General features: G+C 32.9%; 1 protein-coding gene across 1 annotated transcript in view; it reads left to right on the top strand.

Moving 5' to 3' along the window:
- Positions 1–25,131, top strand: part of LOC145292793 (atrial natriuretic peptide receptor 1-like) — a 372,037-nt gene that overhangs the window by 260,418 nt on the left and 86,488 nt on the right. The window contains exons 21-22 of the mRNA XM_080138832.1: positions 2,448–2,546; positions 23,001–23,092. Of these exons, the coding sequence (XP_079994958.1) occupies positions 2,448–2,546; positions 23,001–23,092 (191 nt within the window). The remainder of the gene's footprint in view (positions 1–2,447; positions 2,547–23,000; positions 23,093–25,131) is intronic.

The following is a 25,131-nucleotide window of genomic DNA, read 5'->3' as shown; positions in this document are numbered from 1 at the left end:
TGGAATTTTACACATAAATTTGTGGACTGTCCTCTTGGGACACACTTTTCGCAAATCTTCCGCATCTTCAGTTCCTTGCGAATAATTTATTGTACAGTTCTCATACTGACATCAAACTATGCAGTTAGTATGTCTATAGACACATGACTCTCCTTATACATGAACTTCTTTATTTGGCCAACAAACTCCGGTGTTCTGACTTCCTTACTGCCCCCACACCTCTCATCATCTCTTACAGACTCCAGGTTCCTTGAATCTCTTATGCAACTCAAAAACTGATCCTTGATTAATGCAAGATGGTCCAAAAGCAGTCTGAAGCATTCCATACGTTTCTGTATCATTTTTTCAAAGTTTAAAACATACTTTTATTGCATATCGTTCTTCTAAAGTGTCCTCACGTCCAGATTACATTTTTGAAATTCAACAGCTGTGACAATCAAGCTTTAATAGAGTGTATTCCAATTTCTGCCGTTGCTGTTCATTTGAACCTAAAATCGTAAAGATTGGTTAGTCATCTCATAACATGTATAGCAATAACATACTGAATTTTCAAGAGTCTACAATAATTTTAAATGCCTGTACAAAAATGTCTCGAAAATTATTCAAAGCAATTCTGTAAAAGAATAAAGCAACAGAAGAAGACACTATGCTGCTAAAATGTTAGTGTTTTTTCTTTAATTGTTGCCCCATTACAGAACAAAAGGAAGTGGAGGGCGGCGGAAAGACTTCTGCTGCTATATTTTTCTTACGACAATGGCGAGAGCTGCTATAAACAACGAAGAATAAAAGAAAGAAAAGGTACTATTATGTCAACTATCCTATGGGTGTTTTCCGTCGATGAGACGAAGGCCAATCAGTTTGAATAGAAAAGATTCTTCTATCAACGGTACAAACGCTGCTGTAACGTCACCTTCTTATTGAGGGCTGCGGTTATTTTTGGAACTGACCCCAAATGCTGATAAAGTGCTACCCTCTATTTCCAAACAAAATGATCGTGTGTGTATATATTGTCCTTAAAGGAAGAGAGGTAAAGCTTAACATACATCAATGCATATTAGTGTGTGTGTATATCACTAAAGAGGATACCCAGTCACATTAATTCTCGCTTTCACAAAAGTGGAAGGCTCATTGCCTGTCGACTGATGCATCCTCGCTTTTTGAATGAATGTGGAAAGGATTACTGTTAACCGGCCGGATGGTCGATAAAGCGCAGCCCCCACGCCCCACCCCAACAAAGCGTTTACTTTTGCCATTGTTTGACCTTAGAGAGGCATGTAAATACGAATAGTTATTAATGCCACGACCCGCTTTAAATGAAATTGAGCTGAGTTTGAATGAAAAACTAATTTATAAAACTCACTATGCCTGCCTGCCTGTCTTATTTCCATATTTTCAAACTCTCTCTCTACCGAAACTAAAAGCCGCAGAGAGGCGCAAGAGGCTTCAAATGATCGGATTTTTATGGGCCGTTCTTTTATAGGTTTTTAGCCGGTTAAAATCGTTTTTAATTGGTCCAAAATGGCTAAAAATTAAAACAATCGTTGGTACTTATACAGTTTAATCAAGACATTAAAAATAAAAATATCAAAAAAAAGGTTATATTGCACGTATCTGTTATGGAATGAAGTTCCCCGAAAAAAAAAAATTCACTGAATTTAATTTTTTACAGCGAAATAAACAATTTGTTATGATACCGAGCAAAAGGTTCGATTTTTAGGAAGAAAAGCTAGTATTAAAGATGGGGAGGGAGTGTCAGCGCTTTATATTGAGTTATCTCCCCGTGGTGTGTTCAACAAATTCCATAATGGCTGACTTCAACGTGCTTTCATAAGAACGTGTTTTTCCGTTGTAAAAAAAAAAAAAAGCAAAAAAATACTTGATCAAATTAAATGAAATTTTTTTTTCGGAGATTTTCAATCCAAAATACAATATAACCTTTTTTTGAAATTTTCATTTTTTAATGTCTTGATTAAACTGTACAAGTACCCAATCGTTATAAATTTTGTACATTCATCTTAGTTTATTTTAAATTAATTCATATGCATATCATGTTGATATAGTAGTAACGTCACTAGCTTTGAATGCTATAGTTTTGCTTTCGGTTTCGATTCTAGCTGATGGCACCAAAGTACTTTTTATTTTTTTTTTTTACTTTTGAAACCACGACTCTATAATAATATATACGAAATTTGGACAAAGTAAAATATCATATTTAAGTATATTTTACGACCGGGCAAAGTCAGTCCCTACCCCCCTGCTAGTAAGAAATAATTCTCAGTGTTTAAGAATAATAAAAGCTTCCGAGTGTTTGACATAATATTTTAAGATATGTGTTGTAGGGTTCTTTACAAAAACCGACTCTATTTTTATAATAAGGTAAAATAAGGAATATTGGCACATTATTCATTGTCTTGTAACGCATCTCTTTCTATATTCACTATTTTCAGGATCTTGTGTAGCCGGAGTAGTTGGTATGAAAATGCCTCGCTATTGCCTCGTTGGGGATACAATCAACACCGCATCACGGATGGAATCAAGCGGAGAAGGTCGGTATTCTTTTAATTTATTATTTTTATTGACTAACGAAATCCGGGAAAAATTTCACAGTTGTGCCCTTGTAGAAGTTTGTGATATATATTTAATCTACGACCGTCCGGCGCGAACACAGACCACACGATATTGTTATACCATTGGATCTTCGTTACAAGATCAAGAATACCTTTAAGATTTTTGTTCCTTAGAGGCGCTGGTTGAGTTTGAATAAAACAATAAAAAATAAAATAAAATAAAAATCTTAACGCGAATCTCGCGTGACCAACGCACCGTTCCGACATTTATTTTATTCAAACTCAACCATCGCTTCTATCAAGGAACACAAACCCTAACGTAAATTCTGCATGACCAACGCACTGTTCCGACATTTGAAAAGACTACCGTAAAAACAACAAACGGACTTCTACTGATTCTATGCCCCAACAACAACATGGCAAGAATAAAAAGAAAGAAAGAAAGAAATACTGAAGATGAAGTTTTACTTCAAAATATATTTATGAATTTCTATATAAATTCAAACAAAATAAATGTCTGTTTATTTTGTAATAATGCGTTGTTTTGGCTTATAAAATTTTGGCGTATATAATCCGTATTTTATTTTATTCAAGAATATCTGTTTTAGTTCAAGTTTCACGTTAGACGCAACAGAAAAATAAGATGATTATTATGTTACTTTGCATCTTCGGTGATCGTACTATTCCATCTTTAAAAATGGACACAAGGTGATAACGTACGTACAAACATGACATTGCCTTAGCGTATTATTATTATTATATAGATTACATATAACGACGTTTCGTTAACAGCTGGTCTCACAGTACTTGAAGAAGCTAGTATCTAAGGTAGGCATTAAGTACGGTGATAGAAAGCTACTTACTCCTGAAAGTATCTTGTACCTCTACAAGGCCACCATTCACCCATGTATGGAGTACTGTTGTCACATTTGGGCTGGTGCATCTACTACTAGTTTCTTACTCCTGGACAGGGTTCAAAAGAGAGTCGCCAACATGATAGGTCCTGAACTGTCATCTTAGCTTCAACCTCTGTCTCATCGACGAAATGTTGCATCCCTCTGCCTGTTCTACAAGTATTTTAATGGTAGATGCTCCGACGAACTACAAGCACTTGTACCCCCTCGACGTAAATATCACCGACAAACCCGATAAACAGCAAAATCCAACCCATACACAGTAAAAATCCCTAGATATAAGAAAGCCTTCTACTCCAATAGTTTATTCCCCAGAACTGCTAGACATTGGAACTCTCATCCGGGATCCTGCTTTCCCAACTGTACTGATATGCAGAAGTTCAAATATAATGTGAACAGACATCTTGCTACTCATCTCCTTACATAGTATCCCTGCAACTTATGCCCCCGATAGTAACCCCCTACATCTAAGTGCCCCTGTGCCTTGTTTGGGGTGAAAATGGAATAAAAAAAGATGCTCGACCGAGTTCCAATTTTTGGTTCATCCTTGTAAAATATTCGCTGCAAGAATTCAGATTTCTACATTATCACAAAAAACTTTCTTTTCTCCCTTTATGTGCCTAGGTGGAAGTTCCATGGACAGACATTTTTTTTTTGCGAAGGCTTCCTATCTGTGGGACACATTAGCGTGGAACTGCTTTTCTTTTTTAAAACGCAATGTCAGGAAATATTTGTAATAAACCAATTTATAAAGTAATACTTAGTTCATAGCATTGATCAATGTTAATACTTCCATAATGTTCTTCAATTTTTGGCTTGCTATAACTTCCGTCTCATATTCTTTATCCTCAAGTAGCCCTTCGTCTTGATAAGTGGTGATCGAATAGAAATGAAAGAAGCTCACATAAACGCGTAATGTATGCGATAAGTATAAAACATTCATAAAAATTTATAGTTTACTCTCAACTATTTGATAAATAGAATAGACTAGATTTCAAAGCCTTAGTAGAGCAAATAGTCTAAAAAAATGAACAACTCTGAAACATGACAACTTCTCTGCTTATCCCGCCATTGTGTTCAGTCGTCTGAACTTCGTATTGTCACTCGATTTAAGCAAAGTTAACCCATGAAAAAAAAAATCGGTTGGCGATGATTGCACAACTTTTGCTTTACTATAAATTATTCGTCGCATAGGCACCCTTTTCGGTGTTATCAATTTTCAGACAAAAAATGGCTTATAGTTTAGCGATTAAACACATGAGATTTTCGCCCACTCCGTAGATAACGGAATGAAACATTGAATCCAGGCGGGTTACGCCGTCTGACTCTGAAGGAAAAAAAATTCTTGGAGATATTAATTTCACAAGCGGTCCGCAGTCATGAATATATTCCGGTCAAGAGAGATGACAACCTTAGGTTTTGTAGTTTTTGCAGTAAGATGCACCAGTTCAAATCTGGCAACAATACTCAATACACGGGCGGATGATGGCCTTGTAAAGGTGCACAATAATACTCTCAGGTATAAGTAACCCTCTAACACAGTAGAACGAGAGAGAGAGAGAGAGAGAGAGAGAGAGAGAGAGAGAGCGAACGCAAGAGCAAGAGCAAGCAAGCAAGCACACCTTCACAGCAGCCTTGCTGATGTCCTCAATGAATTTAGGAAAACTCCTACCCTGAAAACTCGTACCCTGAAAACTCATACCCTGAAAACTCGTCCGTTTTTTACTAGGTAGGAAAACTGGTCCTTTATTGAATAAATATCGATTGAAAACACATTTTATGACCGTCCGTGAAGAAGATATTGTTTTTAAAAGAGAATACACGTCCCATAATATATATATATATATATATTTAAAAAAAAATATTTTTTACTTGTTTACTGTTGTTTGAAAAAAAATCAAATTGATTTCTCTAAGTGTTTGTTTTCTACCTAGTTTGGAAAGTTTTCGGTAGTTCAACTTATTTTAAAGAGTTTAATTAGTTAAAAACAAAACAGTGTTACTTTTGAACAAAAGTATCCGACATGAGAGGATCACATCTTAGGAGTCTCGATAATCGCTCAAAAATAGAAAATTAAAGAAAATACTGAGGTAGATATAGTTTTAAAACGAAAATAAATTTGTATATTTTTAGATAATGTCCAAGATCACAACTTGGAAAAAACCAAGCTACCGGAAGTGGATACGGTTAATTATTTAACGAAACCGAACGGAAGACACGAAAAACGAAACCATATATTTATAAAAAAATACTTTAGTTTTGTAATATTTCTTGTGTTATTACGAAACAAACAAACAAACAAAAAGAAAACACTTTTTGTATTATCAAATAATGAAACAAATATTTTATTTCGAAAAATTGGTACTTCACGGGAAATGTGGACCCTGCGCAAACGGTGTTTTTATTTAATAATTTCTTCCACCAATTGCATGCGCAAAAGGTTTTCTTTGATTTATTTATTCACGAAAACCTTTTGAATATACTATTTGAGGCCTCAAAAAGGGGGGGGGGCAAAAGCATTATTTGAATCTGTTTGAAGAAATAATTTAACAAAATAATATTTAATTGAGAAAATCATTAAAACATTAAGATAAAATGAAATAAAAATAAAATAAAAACAAGCACAAAATAAAAGTATGAATCAAATTTATTCAAAGAAAAAAATTTTTTAAAAATAAAAAAAATACACGCGCGATTAAAAATAAAGTCTATGAGATATATACAAAGAAAGTGAAAGAAAATGCTTTGAGGGAGCAATCATTAAATAGAAACACCGTTTATGCAGGGCCCACGTTCCCCGTGAAGTACCGAAAATTATTTAGTTTTAACACTTTTTGTATTCGCGAAACAAGAAAAGACACTTGTGCAGTATGCAGACGGCGGCCATCTTTTCTTGGTGTGTTTCACTAAACTGTCGCCAGGTGGCGCTTTTCGGTCAAAAAACATTTAAATTATTAATTTGTTGCTGACCCTTCAAAGTTTCTTTAATTCAAAAAATGTTTCATTTAAATTATGTATTTGTAAAAAAAAAAAAAAGAAAAGAAGCTATTTTACTTTATAAAACCTAATGTTGTTTTCATTACAAAATTATTTTATTGAAATTACATTTTCTTACGCAGACTTGTAAATAAATGTTTTTGCAATTATATATTGATACATTTTTATACAATAAATGTTTTTGGTTTTCAAACATTTTCTGTTTGGAAAAAAACCCCATGTTTATTACTTATTTGTCGCGTTATTTAACCAGGAAGAAATTGGAGTTATCGCCCTCGCCCTCGAACAATAGCCACCGTCTGCGTACTGCAGAAGTGCCACCGAAATGACTTTTAAACGATCCCCTCCCCTCCTCATGTTAGGAATGGCTTTCGAAATAATAACGTTATTATTTCAGCGTGGTACCAAAAATGCATAAGTACCGTGTTTTCTTTTTTGCTGTATCGAAATAATACAAGAATTGTTTAAATTAAAATAATTCTTCTAAATAAATATTTGCTTTCTTTGATAATACGTAAGTTTTTTTTCTTTTATTTTTGTTTCGTAATAATAACACAAAAGTGTTAAGATTAAAGTATTTTTTTATATAAATATATGGTTTCGTTTATCAAGTTTATTTTTTTAAAACAAGAGTCAAAAATAATTTCTTTAAAAAATTATGGAGGTGCGTAGTCACCTTTAAAAACAATATCTCCTTCAAGAACGATCATAAAATGTGCGTTTCAATCGGTATTTATTCAATAAGAGACCAGTTTTTCTACCTAACAAAAAGGGCCGAGTTTTTCAGGTACGAGTTTTCCGGGCACCGCCCTCAATACATCTGTTTCAATTCATGTTTCTTTAAACAAAATTTTTAACAAAGGCCTCTACCTTCGCACCAGAACAAAACCATGGATACTAAAAAGAAGACTATCAAGGTTTGGCCATTTACTGAGACAGAAATCAGAAACGCATGCGGTTTAAGCATTCCAAACCTTCATAAAACCCCTCGAAAGACAATCAGGATGATCAATGATGACATGGTTCGGTTAAGTGAGAAAATACTTCAAATCACTAACAGACTTCCATTTTGAAAACTATATGTATAATCTTCTTGAAGTTAGGTGTTCTGGCGGAAATCAATGGAGATCTGTTGTTCACAGCATGATGTTCATAAAATTAATGAATATGCAGTGAATGATGATGATGATAATGATGATGATGATGTGTATCCTTGTTTATTTTATTTACCTCATCTCCAGGAGGTTAGACACAATGGTTAATTGTGGATTTGATGAAAGAGTTTCTGTGGAACGAACTGAATTCGAAATTGGAACACCCAGATTTTCAATCCGTGTCGTTAATCACTTGGCCAGGAAGCGCATTGCAGCGGAAGTCAATTCATTCAGATCAACTTGGAATGGAAATCGTTGGTTGTCGGTCACTACAAGCAGTTGCGAAAACTGCTCTTCACGGAATGGAAAATTAACGAACGAAATGTATTTTGCACTAGTTGGCCTTTTTAGATTACTGTTCCCATCTCGGATGTTATGAACACAACGTTTCGGTCGATATAACCTCCGGACTTCTTGAGTCGAACTCAAAGAATATGCACGGAATTTCGAACTGAATGTTTTGTTTCGACTGATCTTGTCCTGTCAGCCATGACCAGGTAAGAAGTTGTAAACGATTCTCAATTATATTCTTAGTGTCGCTTGTACTGAGGATTGAACCTTCAGCCTCCAGAAGACTTGGAATTGATGGGAACAGTAGTTTTAATAATACAAATTAATAAAAGAGAATAATTGTGAAAGAAAATGTGTTTTATTTGTATTTTCTTGTACGTTGGATTAGAAAGATGAATTGTAAGAGTCTTCGCAAACCGTGTTTGTCGCATGTTAGAAACAAAAGGAAGCAAACTAATTGATTGTACGTACAAAGAGATCGTCATCAAGCACTTTGCGTATTTGCTGTCTGCTCAAATTTTATTAGGTGTATTGCCTCTTGTAGATTTTTTACACCTGCTGTTTATCTTGTCTTCCTGTTTCCGACCGCACCCTGTCATCAGATAGTTTAGGGCTTTTAAAGGTCATCTCTCATTCGTTTGCGAATTAGAAAACAACAACAATGAACTCCAGCTGAGTATAGCAAAAAATACAAAAAGCGAAAAAAAAAAAAAAAAGAAAAAGACCCCCCCCCTCAAAAAAACAAAAACAAAAAAAAAAAGAAAAAACAAGGCACAGCACGCTTCTCTCTAAGTAAGTAAACGTGATACCTTAGACGCAGCAAAACGATATTTCCGGTCGTAGTTAGACCACCCGGGGCATTTGAACTTTGCCATACATTCATACTAGCGTGAGGCTGTTAGGCTTTGTAAGGCTCTAGCGGAAAAAATATTAGAGTTGAAACGTTAGGGGTTGTGCTCCTTGATAGAAGCGCTGGTTGAGTTCGTATAAAATAAATACGTATTAAATACGTTTGAAGCCAAATCAACGCATTATTACAAAATAAACAGATACTTATTTTGCTTGAAATTTACATCGAAATTTATAAATATATTTCGAAGATACACTTCATCATCAGTATGTCGTCTTTCTTTCTTGTGTTTTTTATTCTTGCCATGTTGTTGTTGGGGCATAGAATAAGTAGAAGTCCGTTTGTTGTTTTTACGGTAGTCTTTTCAAATGTCAGAACGGTGCGTTGGTCACGCAGAATTTACGTTAGGGTTTGTGTTCCTTGATAGAAGCGATGGTTGAGTTTGAATAAAATAAATACATATTAGATACGTTTGAAGTCAAAACAACGCATTATTACATTATTGTAATAATGCGTTGTTTTGACTTCAAATGTATCTAATAACGTATTTATCTTATTTTAGAGTTGAAACGTGTTTATTCCTTTGGAAAAAAATGACGGGGGAAATATAGTTAGAATATATGTAAAATCGATTTCAATAGACATTGTATTTTGGCATTAAATAACGATAACAGATTGACATGCCATAAATCAGGGAGAACCAACCTCTGGAACATTCATACTTATTAAAATATTTATTACGACTTTCACCATGAAATTTCCATGGTTTCTTGGTAGCTTATGTATTATTTTACGGTACACTTTTTTTTTCCACCAAGTCTATTGTTCTATTAGGGAGGTATTTGCACCTCTGTGCCGAATCTGCTCAAGATCTGATGAGGAATCGTAATTTCAAAACGAATCTGCCAAATTTTCACATTTTATTTTATTTTATTTCATTTATTTATTTTTTCGTACAAGCTTGTGTAATTATTACTGACCAAACTTAAGTTATAAAACCGGAAATGAATAATTTTAATATTTTCATTATTGAGAGTATGAACCATGATTAGTGCAACTAAAATTTTTAGAAACGCTCCAATAAATACGGGATATATATATATATATATATATATATATATATATATATATATATATATATATATATATATATATACACTTTGTAAGTATTGAAATGAATTAGATTATAGGTTGGTGAATCTAGTGGCTTCAAGTCTTATAAAATACTGGAAGGAAATATTCACATAAGACAATCCCAGCCAAATAAAATCCCTTAATATATTAGGCAGAGAAAATAAAAATTATAGTTTACATGTTCATGAAATTTGAACTTATAAACTATATATATATAAACTATATATATATATAAACTATATATATATATATATATATATATATATATATATATAGTTTATATATATATAGTTTATATGTTCAAATTTCATGAACATATAAACTATAATTTTATTTTCTTAAAAATTATAGTTTACATGTTCATGAAATTTGAACTTATAAACTATATATATATATATATATATATATATATATATATATATATATAAACTATATATATATATATATATATAGTTTATATATATATATAGTTTATATGTTCAAATTTCATGAACATATAAACTATAATTTTATTTTCTTATATATATATATATATATATATATATATATATATATATATATATATATACATACTAGCAGTTCAACCCAGCTTTGCTCAAGGCTTATGTACTGTTTATAATTTACCCAATGTGTGAATTCCTATTATGTAAAATTTCGAATGTTTAGACAAGAAATTGTCTGAGTAATTTGGTCAAGATTGCAGAGATAATTTTTTAAAAAATTGACTCCAATTTTGACCCCTTAATATTTATTATTTTGGTCACAAATCAAAATAGAAAGTTTGACCCATGTCCAGGTAACCTACATCTAAAATTTCAAGTGTTTAGACCCAAAATTGGTGGAGGAGTTTGATAGAATCTGCAAAAGTCAACTCTTCCAACTTTGACCTTTTGGCAGCCAAATTTTTGCTCCAAAATTGATTAAAATACTTGCCGCATGTCTGAATACCCGTTATGTAAAATTTCAAATGTTTAGATCAAAAATTGGCTAAGAGGTTAAATTTGAAAAAACTTTGATCCTAATTTTGGCCTTTTAACATTTATTGTTTTGAGCTCAAATTGAATTAACAAGTGAGATCCATGCCCAATTAACTTACATCTAAAATTTCAAGACACCCAATTTCTGGCCGAAAACCGATTAAAAAGAATTTCCCAAATTTCAATACCACTTATGTCAAATCTCGAGTCTGTAGACTGAAAATTGATAGAGTAATTTGGTAGGGAAATGTACACACGCACACTCACACAGACATTTTTACTTTGCTCGGGCCCTATGTACTGTTCATAACTTTATGTGCATATGTATATATTAAAAAATATGCATATATATGGTAATGCCTTTCTATATAATAGGATTCCTTAACTACCATAGAGAAAAGTTGGTAGAGACCGCAGAGTTCAAATGTTTTAAAACATTAACCCAAATTTTGACCCCTTAACATTTATTGTTTTGGGCTCAAACCAAATTAAAATGTTTGGCACATGCCCAAGTAACCTACATCTAAAATTTCAAGTGTTTAGACCTAAAATCGACAGAGGGGTTTGGTAGAATCTGAAAAGGGCAACTCTTTCAACCTTGACCTCTTGGCAGCGAAACATTCGCCCCAAAACTGATCAAAAAGCTTGGTACATGTCTGAATACCCTTTATACAAAATTTCAAATGTATAGACCCAAAATTGGCTTAATAGTTTGCAAGAAACCGCAAATGTAAAATCTTTTGAACTTTGACCTTTTGGCAGCAAAATTTTCAGCCATTAAAAGGCTTGTCTTATGTCTGAATACACTTTATGTAAAATTTCAAATGTTTAGACTAAAAATTGGCTGAGTAATTTGGTAGAGACCGCAGAAGTCATTTTTATAAAAAATTGATCCCAATTCTGACCCCATAGCATTTATTGTTTTGGGCTCAAATTGAATTGTAAAGTTAGATCCATGTCCAAGTAACCTATATCTAAAATTTCAAGTGTTTAGACCCAAAATTGGCGGATGTGTTTGGTAGAGTTCTTAAAGGTCAAATCGTTTAATTTTGACCCCTTAACAGCCACATTTCTAGCCGAAACCCGAGCAAAAAGATTTTCCCAAATCTCAATACCCCTTATGTCAAATCTTGAGTCTGTAGACCGAAAATTGACAGAGTTATTTGATAGGGAAATATACACAGACAGACAGACACAGACGTTTTCACTTTTATAGATAGATAGATAGATAGATAGATAGATAGATAGATAGATGTGTGTGTGTGTGTGTGTGTTATTTTACTAGAGTCAAAACTTGTGTTGACAGTTAAGTAAGGTTTTGGTGTCGCTCATACATATTAATTAAAAGGATTAGCATCAGGACGGCTAGATATCAATGTTGAAATTGCAAAGAGTAAGTATCAAAATTTAGAGATTTTTGTTTTTACTATTAGGTTGGTGCAAAAATAATGTCGTTTTTTGACGTTCACCTTCAAAATTCCTTTCATAATAAACATCATTAATCGAAATAAGAACCATTAGAATCGACACAATTTTACCAATTTATCCCATTAGCATAGAAATCCGGAGTTCTGGAAGCGATGAAGTCATTGAAGGCCCATTCAGCATCATCTCGGCTTTTGAAGCATTTTTCGCACAGGAAATTGTCGAGATGCTTGAAAAGATGAAAATCGGTAGGCGAGAGGTCCGTTAAGCGACATGCGGACGTTGTCATGGAGGAAAATTTGTCCATTCATATTGACCAATCTTGAGCACATACGTTGGAGCTTCTGGTGCATTTCATTAATTTGTCAGCAGTACTTCTCTGCCATAATTGTTTCGTCCAGATTCAAGAAGCTGTAATGGATTACAGACCACCAAACAGTGACTATAACCTTTTTTTGTGCAATTTCGGCTTCGGGAAGTGTGTGGAGCTTTTCTGGCATCCAATCACTGTGCCGAACGTCGCCGGTTGTTGTAAAGGACCCACTTCTCATTACATGTTACAATCTGCTCTAAAAATGGGTCGTTTTTGTTGCGCAGAAGAAGCGTAGAAGACACTTCAAAACGACGATTTTTTTTGATTATCCTTCAATTCATGTGGCACCAATTTATCCAACTTTTTTTACTTCCTTATTTGCTTTAAATGGCAAACGACTGTGGAGTGATCGACCCCGAGTTCAACAGCAACTTCTCGTGTGGGTTTGTGCGGATCGGCTTCAATTAAGGGTTTTAAATATTCGTTATCAACCGCAGACGGCCGGCCGCGACCTTCTTCATCTTCGCGGCTCTCGTCATAATTGCGAAACTTCTTGTGCCATACGTTTGTTAGTGGTTCCTGGGCTAAACGCATCATTGATATCACGAGCTGTTTCGGCAGCTTTTCGGCCTAGTTTGAACTGGAACAGGAAAATCGTGCGGATTTGAATTTTGTCCATGCTGTCGAAAAAGTCTGTAAAAAATGAATGAAGAGATTGAGAACGGTAATTGTATTGTTATGATGACTGAGTCATGCATTCATAAACTGAACGTTTTATCTCTATGTTGCTGCTATCAACAGTGTGAGATTCTAAGTAATTGACCCCTTGTCATGGACGTGCGTCAGGAGCAGAGATGCGCCATTAGATTTCTGGCAAAAGTGTATTGAGAATAGTTGTGTCTATATATAATATTTTCTGGAACATAAAAGGTCGTTTCTTTTAATAGTACTACTCCCGTCTTCGTAACTCCTCAACTTTTCTGTTATAAATAGGAGGCTTTATATTGGAACGGTCCTCGTATGTATCCAAAAAGTATTATATTACTGTAGGAGTGCCCCAGAGAGCGATCCTTAGTCATTTAATATTTTTGATATTCATAAACGATCTTCCCGATAAAATTGTGACTGAGATGAGTACGTCTTCTGATGATACGACGCTCTATAACATACATGAGTAAAAAACGGACATGCGCAGATTCTTTTGAAAACGACTTCCGTAGTGGATAATAACATTTAATACTACTAAGACTAAACTTCTTTCTTTTGACAATTAGAAATTTTCTCAACGACAAATAGGCATGGATGATAACCCCTACCTGAGAGATATTCCTTCGAACTCCCCAGCTTAACATGAACAGGCAACATTAATTGGAACAAATATATTGAGGATATTACCAAGACTGCTGCAAAGAAGGTGGGCGCCTCTACCGCGCTAGGAAATTATTCTATAAAGCCAATATTCACCCATACACGATTTAACCTTTGAGAACTCTACTAAACTCCTCCAACAATTTTGGGTCTACATACTTGAGATTTTAAATATAGCTCCCTTGGACATGGATCTAACTTAATAACGTGATTTGAGCCCAAAACAATAAATTTTAAGGGGTCTTAATAGAGGTCCAAAATTAAAGAAATTGACCGTTTTTTTCTTTTGTCATTTTGCTCAGCATACACCTCCAAACACCCGGGCAACGCCGGACAACTATGCTAGTATATATATATATAACTACTTACATAAAATTAATAGTATAGTATATATATATAACTACTCACATAAAATTAATATACGAAAGTATAGATTTATGCGTAAACTACATATATATTTTATAAATTTATTCGTAAACGCCATATATATTTTATAAATTACTATATATATATATATATATATATAGTATAAGTAGCATAACCCTGATGAATCCTAGCGTGGATGAAACGCGGAATATTCTGTGTAGCTTAATCGCCATATATATTTTATAATTTTCTGCCTGGCTCTGCCTACGTAATGAGCACTGTTGAAGTAAATACTTAAAGTTTAAGCACAAATTTATACTTTCGTATATTAGTTTATGTAATTAAATTTAGTAGTTATATATATATATATATATATATATATATATATATATATATATATATATATATGTGTGTGTGTGTGTGTGTGTGTTCTTTTATTTGTTTTTGCGATACGTTTTGAATGAATGCAATTATTTATACGAAAGTGCATTTTTACCTAAATGCGGGTTGGGAATAATTTTCTCTCTGACTAATTTTGTATCCCCAAATGGGGAGCGACATATATATTGTTTTACGAATATGTACACACACACACACACATATATATATATATATATATATATATATATATATATATATATATATATATATATATATATATATATATACTAGCAATGAGACCGAACGCAGTCCAGGAATAAAGATCAACAAATGCTTTCCACAATGACTTAGTCCACAATACACTGTAGAGAATCTAATGTTGATTTTATAAAATCATCTGAAAATAATAGCTTCATTTAAAGATTAAAATGCAAAAGCTAAGTATCATGGTGCAGTTGTGCTTTAAACAGAAAAATTCATTTCGAACCGGACCTGTCTTATAAAAGAATCTACAGTTGATGTCATAGGCTGGGCCTTACTGCTTGTGCGGTGAAAACACTTCTCAAATGCACTTGTGATGATAGGTTGTATAAAAGTGTTAAACTCGGACTTCCTTTTTTAATCGGATTTTTTTTTTTCGATTATCGATACTTATTAGATGCATTCCGATACAAAACCCACGTAAGAACACCCCAGACAACTAAAGTACCTTTCAAGTGTGAAATTAAAAAAATAAATCTTTTCTACTGCAAAAACTTAGACACCAGGTCGGAAAGTGGAATTGAGAAGTCAGCGTGCCCGAGGAAGGGCATCCTGACCCGCAAAAAGTGCTTGGGTAGCCCCGCCGGTATTCCTCGGCTTGGACGCCTCAGGCAATTAACAATAAAGTAACACCCCCAAAGAGAGAAGGCAAGACTATGAAATTATTTAAAATATTATCTTCTAGTAAAGTTTAATTAATGAGAGAGAAAGAGAGAGAGAGAGAGAGAGAGAGAGAGAGGGAGGGGGGGGGGAAGAAAAGATGGATGGATGGGGGAGGGAAACAGAAAATGAACGCATGTGGGCGTGAGAAAAGATTGGACATAAACAAAGAGAGCGAGAGAGATAGAGAGAAATAAATACAGAGAGAGAGAGAGAGAGAGAGTGAGAGAAAGAGAGAGAGAGAGAGAGAGAGAGAGGCGACGAAGAAAAATATTTAAAAGGATAAATAAAGAAAAAAAAAGAAAAGGAAACGAAGACACTCAAGCCCAATTGTACGTATGAACCATTTAATTAGAAATCCTTCCGCGTATCTTCTTCGTTTTCTTGTGGTCGTATTTATTTATTTACTTACTTTTCATTAATTGATTCCCTCGCCTAGCGTAACTTTACCCCACGCCATCTTGTCCCTTCCCTTGGGGATCCTCACACAATAACAGCAGCAACAGCAGTCACTATTTCCCTCGACATAACCAACAGGTTACAATGACATTGACTGAATTTTTTGATTCGTCATTTTTTTTTCCAAATCTTCCCACGTGTCCTTTTTACTCTTCTAAATTCTTTTATTCGGTATTTATTTTTTTTTAGTTTGTCTTTTTTTTTATTTTCTATCTTTTACGTAAAACATGCAAATAAAGTAAAAAAAAAACAAAACAAAAACAAAAACAAAAACAAACAAATCAACAAAAACACCCCGTAAAACTACTTTGTTTCTTACTAATAGGCTGCCCGGCGTTGCCCGGTCGCAAAATACGCATAAATATTATATTTTAATTAATGCAGAACTCTTATTTATTATAAAAAGAAACACCGCAGGTATTAAACGTAACTTACTTAAAAAAAAAAAAATGAAATAAAAAGAATTAAAATTCCTTGTAAAAGATGAATTAAAAAAAAATACTGGAGCTGAGATCGAAACCAAAACCTAAAGACAGTGAGTCACGTACGATAACCATTAGACTGGCATGACAGGGTCTTTAAAAATGTTTTCAAACTACTTATTCTTAATATACGTAACCTTTAATGTGAACTATTCACGCATGCACATTCGTAAAACAGTTAGCAAAAAGATAAATATCCGATGACTCCCACATACCTATTTTTCAATTTTTACCCCTTACCAGCCATTTTTTTTCGGATGAAAACGGATTAAAAAGTTTTCCACGTGTCTGAATATCGTATATACCAAAGTTCAAGTCTCTAGTTAAAAAATTTGTTGATAATATAGGTTGAGAAATGTTCTCGTACACATTCTCACTTTTATAGGTATATTAGCAAGCCGCAAACGCAACCCGATCGTAAAATACGTATAAATATTCTATTTTAATTCATACGAATACTGAGACCTGTGCATGCGAGAGTATTATGTATTTTCTAAACAGTCGATTTCTTACAAGAAAAAAAAAAATGCTCGAGTTGAGATTGAAACTAAAATCTAAAAACAGTGATTCAAGTACGATAATTATTCGGCCAGCATGACACGTTCTTCAGAAAGTGTTTTCAAACCGACTCATACTTAACATAGGAAATCTGTAATGTGAATCATTCACGCATGCACATCTTGAAACAGTTAGAAAACAGAGAAAACTCCGTTGACCCCCCCCACGTACCAATTTTTGAATTTTGACCTCTTAGCAGCCCATTTTTCCGGAGGAGGACCGATTAAAAAGTTTTCCACATATCTGAATACCCTATATACCAAATTTTAAGCCTGTAGATAAAAAATCGTTGAGTATATAGGTTGAGAAGTGTCCTCACACATGCACACGTATTCTCCCTTTTATAGATTTATTGATAGATTTTTTTTTTTTGCTTTTAAATCCTTGATTCTCTATTTGTTTTCTTTATTTTGTTGATTTATTTTCGTTTCTTCCTCTTATTCACTATCAGCCTACATTGATTTCATTTCTTTACCCTAACATAATTCATTTTTTAAACTTTTTAACCCTAACATAATTTATTTATTTTTTTACTTTTTACCCTAGCATAATTCATTTTTTTAAAAACTTTTTACCCTAACATAATTTATTTATTAACTTTTTACCCTAACATAATTCATTTTTTTTAACTTTTTACCCTAACATAATTTATTTTTTAACTTTTTACCCTTACATAATCCATTTATTTTAAATTTTTACCCTAACATAATTTATTTTTTAACTTTTTACCCTAACATAATTTACTTTTTAACTTTTTACCCTAAAATAATTCATTTTTTAAACTTTTTACCCTAACATAATTTATTTATTTTTTTACTTTTTACCCTAGCATAATTCATTTTTTAAACTTTTTACCCTTACATAATTTATTTTTTTAACTTTTTACCCTAACATAATCCATTTATTTTAAATTTTTACCCTAACATAATTTATTTTTTTAACTTTTTACCCTAACATAATTTACTTTTTAACTTTTTACCCTAACATAATTCATTTTTAAACTTTTTACCCTAACATAATTCATTTTTAAACTTTTTACCCTAACATAATTCATTTTTAAACTTTTTACCCTTACATAATTCATTTTTTAACTTTTTACCCTAACATAATTCATTTTTTAACTTTTTACCCTAACATAATTCATTTCTTAACTTTTTACCCTAACATAATTTATTTTTTTTAACTTTTCACCCTAATATAATTTATATTTTTAACGTTTTACCCTAACATAATTTATTTAAAACTTTTTACCCTTACATAATTTATTTTAACTTTTTACCCATATATAATTTATTTTTTTAACTTTTTACCCTAACATAATTCATTTTTAGACTTTTTGCCCTAACATAATTCATTTTTTAACTTTTTACCCTAACATAATTTATTTTTTAACTTTTTACCCTAATATAATTTATTTTTTAAAAACTTTTTACCCTAACATGATTTATTTTTTTAACTTTTTACCCTAACATAATTCATTTTTTAACTTTTTACCCTAACATAATTTATTTTTTAAACTTTTGACCCTAACATAATTTATTTTTTAACTTTTTACCCTAACATAATTTATTTTTTTTAACTTTTTACCCTAACATAATTTATTTTTTTTAACTTTTTACCCTAACATAATTTATTTTTTTAACTTTTTACCCTAATATAATTTATTTTTTTAAAACTTTTTACCCTAACATGATTTATTTTTTTAACTTTTTACCCTAACATAATTCATGTTTAAACTTTTGACCCTAACATAATTTATTTTTTAACTTTTTACCCTAACATAATTTATTTTTTTAACTTTTTACCCTTACATAATTTATTTTTTTAACTTTTTACCCTAACATAATTTATTTTTTTAACTTTTTACCCTAATATAATTCATTTTTTAAAAAACTTTTTACTACTTTTCTTTCTTTTCTTTATTTCTTTTTCTTTTTTTTACCTTATTGTCTTTTTTCTATTTTTCCCAATTTTTATTTATCTTGCTTTTGTTGATCGTTTGTTTTGCTCTTTCTTGATTTATTCATTTGATAGATTCATTCTTTTTTTTCTGTTTTGTCCCTGTTATTATCTTTGTATGTATTATTCTCATTTCTTTACATTTCTCATTCCTTCTTTATTCTGGGTATTTCTGCTCGTGCGGTAGTTAAACTCCTCAAATGCACTTGTGATGTTAGGTGGTATAAAAGTGTTAACTATGGTCAAAATAGGACTTTCTTCTTTAATCGGATTTTTACTCTTATTCCCTGTCTATTGCTTTATTTTCTGTCATTTTCTTTATTAATTACCCTTCATTACTTCTTTCTTTTTTGTGTTTAATTCATTCTTAATGTTTATTTATTCCATACTATTAGGTTGTTGCATAAGATCCCGCCGTTTTTTGTTTGTTCAAAAATTAAAGAATTTTAACAGCAAAATTAAGTTCGTGTCGGACCTAAGCTCCAAGTTTTTGTGTGAATCCTATTGATTGAAGGTGGCGTGAAATTGTCGTAAAATCACACTTAATCTTTTCACACAATTATCTACATGTTTGATGGCCATCTTCCTTAAAAAAAAAACCCTGAGTCGGTCTTTATCTATCTTGATTGGTCTTTCGGAACAAGGAGCGTCACTGAAGTCCAAATTACCAAATTACCGTGTTTGAATCTGGTAAAACAATTTCGAATAATTCTCTCAGTGTTGTGCAGCGGGTACATATTGGGGACACTTATAACGGGGACACATATTGAGGACACTTATAACGGGGACACATATTGTGGACGCTTATAACGGGAACATTTATAACGAGCACACATATTGGGGACACTTATAACGGGGACACATATTGGGGACATTATAAGGGGTACACATATTGGGGACAGTTATAACGGGTACACGTATTGGGGACACTTATAACGGGGACATATACTGGGGACACTTATAACGGGCACACATATTGAGGACACTTATAAAGGGGACACATATTGGGGAACTTATAACGGGCACACATATTGGGGACACTTATAACGGGGACATATATTGGGAACACTTATAACGGGGACACATATTGGGGACACATATAACGGGGACACTTATAACGGGGACACATATTAGGGACACTTATAACGGGCACACATACTGGGGACACATAACGGGGACGCATATTGGGGACACTTATAACGAGGACATATATTGGGGACACTTATAACGGGGACACATATTGGGGACATTTATAACGGGGACATATATTAGGGACACTTATAACGGGGACACATATTGGGGATACATAACGGGGATACTTATAACGAGGACATATATTGGGGACACTTAAAACGGGCACACATATTGGGGACACATAACGGGGACACATATTGGGGACACTTATAACGAGGACATATATTGGGAACACTTATAACGGGGACACATATTGGGGACACTTATAACGGGGACACATATTGGGGACATGTATAACGGGACTCAAACGATGGTGATAATGACATTGGTATTCTGAGAGAGACATTTAAGCAACAGTTCTTTTAACCACAGATAGAGGAGAGATGCATTATTGATGATGGAGGAGGCACGTTAAACTTAGAGAGGATTATACCAGTGTTCGTTTTTTTTTATCCCTTATTTACTTATTCTATTTCATTATTTTTTTCAATTTTTCCCTTTTTATCTATCTATCTATCTATCTTTTTTTTTTATCTTTCTTCCCTCCTTTTTTCTGCTTTAGTTTGAGTTGTTTTTTTAATACTACTTCTTTCTTCTTCCCTTTTCTTTCTAAAATATTTACCTTTCCTTTGTTCTTACTCTTTTTCACTTTCTAACCTTTTTCTTCATCTTTTTCCTTTTTTTCCCTACAATCTTTCCGTCTTCTCCTTCCTCCATTTATCCTTTCGCCATTCACCCCTCCACTTTCTGTCGCCTTTTGTTTTCTCACAATATTAGCAAAACCTCTCCCCATTTTAGAGTCATGTCTTGTCTCATTTCTCTCCTTGCACTCAATCATTCTTTGCATTTTATACTTAATATTTTAGTGTTTACGCCATTAAAAAACAAAAAACAAAACAAAATAAACGAATCTCTATTAGTATATAAAGCAAATTTGTCTATGTGCGTGTGTGTGTATACGTGTGTGTGTGTGTGTGTGCGTGTGTGTGTGTGTGTGAGAGAGAGAGAGAGAGAGAGAGACTTCTTCCCTATGAATTCCAAAACGGCTGGACCTATATATATATATATATATATATATATATATATATATTTTTTTTTTAATTTCATACAAATGTAATTTATGTGCCTGGCAGTGTTGTAAATAAGTTTTGTATCGGAATGTCTCTGATAAGTATAGATAATCGATAATAGAAAAAATCTGATGAAAGAAGGAAGGGCGATTTTGACTAAAATTAACGCCTTATACAGCGTAACATCACAAGTGCATTTGGGAAGTTTTATTACTGCACAAGTGAAAAGGTCTGACATATAAAATCAACAGTAGGCTATTTCATATGACAGGGGCGCATTCGAAATAAATGTTTCTATTTAGAGCACAATTGAACCATGATACTTGACATTTGCATTTTAAACTTTAATTCAAATCATTATACATAAAATAATTTATAACATTAACAGCCGATTCTCTACAGTGCAATGTAGACTATAATATATTGTGGACTAAATAAAAGCGAGAAGGATTGAAAAAATTGGCGATTTTACCGATTTCCATGACAATAAAATGTGGGAGGGTGAAACATTTGTTAATTCTCACTCATTTCAGGGCAACGTTGGGTCTCCTTGTTAGTACTTCATAAATGAGCCTTTTTTTTTTGTAATTCGTCGAGTAAAACCAAGCACAAATTGTGTTTATTTACAGTCTTTAGAAGAAAGAAAGTTAACGGTGGAACGTTTATAAAATGTTGGAAGACGAATCAAAGGTTTTGAAATACTTTTCAATCTGTCGGGCAAAATTCGGCAGCTTAAGCTGCTCTAGTTAAGATAGTGAAGTTCACAGGCAGCAATGGACTTTTGATTTTTGGATCTTGGCTTGGATAGGATATAAAAGACGTACTGCATTTCAACCTTGTGTGATACACGCAGAAAACCAAATTACCGTCATTATTACCGTCATTATTACAAAAATAAATAAAAGTCCACAATTATTCCTGGAATTCTTACAGCTAGTATTTATTTGCCCCCCACCTCCTCCCCACCGAGCAAATTAGGCACAAGGCTGATTTTTAAAGTGAGGAGTGAATGGGAAATGGGGACCAACACCCTGCGGAGTAGGGGAGCTGGATAGTGACAATTGGTATGAAGGGTTTCCCCTACATTGACCAAGGTCTTATATGTGGAGTTGTCCCCACATATGGTATTTGCTTGCCCGAAGGCCGAGCAGCGCCTAGAACTATTAAACCTTACATTGTGATATGGGACAAGATTGAGAGAAAGTAGCAATCTTAGTTGAAATCAGTCTCCCTTATGATGCTGACTTCAACAGAGTTGAAAGAGAAAGAGGGAAGATAACAAAATACCAAAATTTAATGTATGACATGAAAAGAAACTGGAATCTTAGGAAGATCCCCATCATTCCAGTAATTATAGCCACAACTGGTCTCACGAAAAAAAATTTCAAAAACTACGTGGCGAATTTACTCGATGAACCAAGTGCAAGAGGGATGCAAGTAAATGCACTTAAAGGGGCGGTTAAAATCTAAAAAAGTGAAAGATGTTTTGGGTAATATAATTATTCAATTTGAAAAACTAAAAATTAACGTGTGTGTTAGAACGTTTCAGGCTATGAGCGTAATATTAAAAATAAATCACCATTAATAGGTATTCAAATATTTACGCTTATTTCGTTTCAGCTTTGAAAATTCATACCACTGAAAGTACCAAGCGACTTTTGGATGAAATCGGCGGGTTTTCTGTTGTTTTACGAGGAGAAGTGCCAGTAAAGGTAAATCAGTTTATTGTTTATGCTTTTACATGAGTGATAGTAAACGATTATGCGTTAGAATCATATATATATGTATGTATATATATATATAAATATATATATATATATATATATATATATATATATATATATATTTATGAAGAATTAAATACGTATAATATTCATAAAAACCCCGCAGTTAACAACATCACGTAGACTCTTCATCAAACTATCTTCCACTCTACATCATGCCGAAGAAAGAGAGAGAGAGAGAGAGAGAGAGAGAGAGAGAGAGAGAGAGAGAGAGAGAGAGAGAGAGAGAAGGATGACAAAGGAGCCTTAATCCGAAATATATTTATTAAAAACTAAACACTCGTTTATTTTATAAAACATTTCGCGTTGCAGATTTTGGCTTCAAACGTATTTATCCGTATTTTATTCTTCAAATTTCACTCAGCGCTTCTAACGGGTATAAACAAAAAGAACTACCCATATATATATATATATATATATATATATATATATATGTATATATGTATGTATATGTATATATATATATATATATATATATATATATATGTTTAGTTGGTGCAATTATTATTTTTGCACTAACCTAATATATATTCAACGTGGGAGAATATATAATTATTTCCATAGGCAGACAACGCCGCAACTAACAAGAGCCATGACAACCACCAAACCGGAAGTTTAAGACTCGAGTTTCGCCCTCATTTTGGGCTCATGAGTTAGATACATCCGAGCTCGGGATTTTTCTCAGTTGGTAGAATGCTCGTCTCGCATGAAAGAGGCTCGAGTTTCAAATCCCGAGCCCGGATGTATCTAACTGATGATCCCAACATGAGGGCGGAACTCGAGTCTTAGACTTCCAGTTTGTTGGATGTCATGGCTCTTGTTGACTTCAACATTGCCTGGCTATGGAAATAGATAAATGATTTAATAAATATATAAGTTTTTTTTGTAGGTGTTTTTTCAGCGATATTGAAAAACGCAAACAAGAAACACTGTTATTTTCATTTTTTCCGTTACCTTGGTGGCTATTTCAAGAACTATAAGCTCTTCTTATATATATATATATATATATATATATATATATATATATATATATATATATATATATATATATATATAGTGAAATTGTCTGTCTGTGTGTGTATATCTGTGTGTACATTTCCCTACCATAGTACTCTGTCAATTTTCAGTCTACAGAATCGAGATTTGACGTAAGAGGTATTGAGATTTGGGGAAATTTTTTAATCGGATTTCGGCCAGAAATTTGGCTGTCAAGGAGTCAACTCTACCAAACTCCTTTCGTCTAAACACTTTAAATTCTAGATGTAGGCTACTTGGACATAGATCAAACGTTTTAATTTGATTTGAATCCCCAAAAAATAAATGCTTAGGGGTCAAAATCGGTGTCAAAATTAAAAAAATATTGACTTCTGCACCCTCTACCAAATTACTCAGTCAATTTTTGGTCTAAGCATTTGAAATTTTACGTAAAGTGTATTCAGATATAGAGCAAGCTTTCTAAGCGGTATTTGGTCGAAAATTAGTCAAACATTTTAATACATATATGCATATGCACAAAATGTTTTAACCCCCCCCCCACATATATGAATGAATCACCCTTATTTTTTATGGGGCATATTTATTAGTTTCTATTAATTTTTATTAATTATTTATCTATTGTTATTATTACTTATTTATTTATATATATATATATATATATATATATATATATATATATATATATATATATTAGTTGGTGCAATTATTATTTTTGCACTAACCTAATATATATTCAACGTGGGAGAATATATAATTATTTCCACAGGTAGACAACGTCGCAACTAACAAGAGCCATGACAACCATCAAACCGGAAGTCTAAGACTCGAGTTTCGCCCTCATTTTGGGCTCATGAGTTAGATAAATCCGAGCGCGGGATTTTGCTCAGTTGGTAGAGTGCTCCTCTCGCATGAAAGAGGCTCGAGTTTCAAATCCCGAGCTCCGATGTATCTAACTGATGATCCTATATATA

The sequence above is a fragment of the Euprymna scolopes genome, chromosome 14, assembly GCF_053919585.1.
Source record: "Euprymna scolopes isolate OS-2025 chromosome 14, ASM5391958v1, whole genome shotgun sequence".
Classification (NCBI taxonomy): Eukaryota; Metazoa; Mollusca; class Cephalopoda; order Sepiida; family Sepiolidae; genus Euprymna; species Euprymna scolopes.
This window is presented reverse-complemented; position numbering and strand designations above follow the sequence as displayed.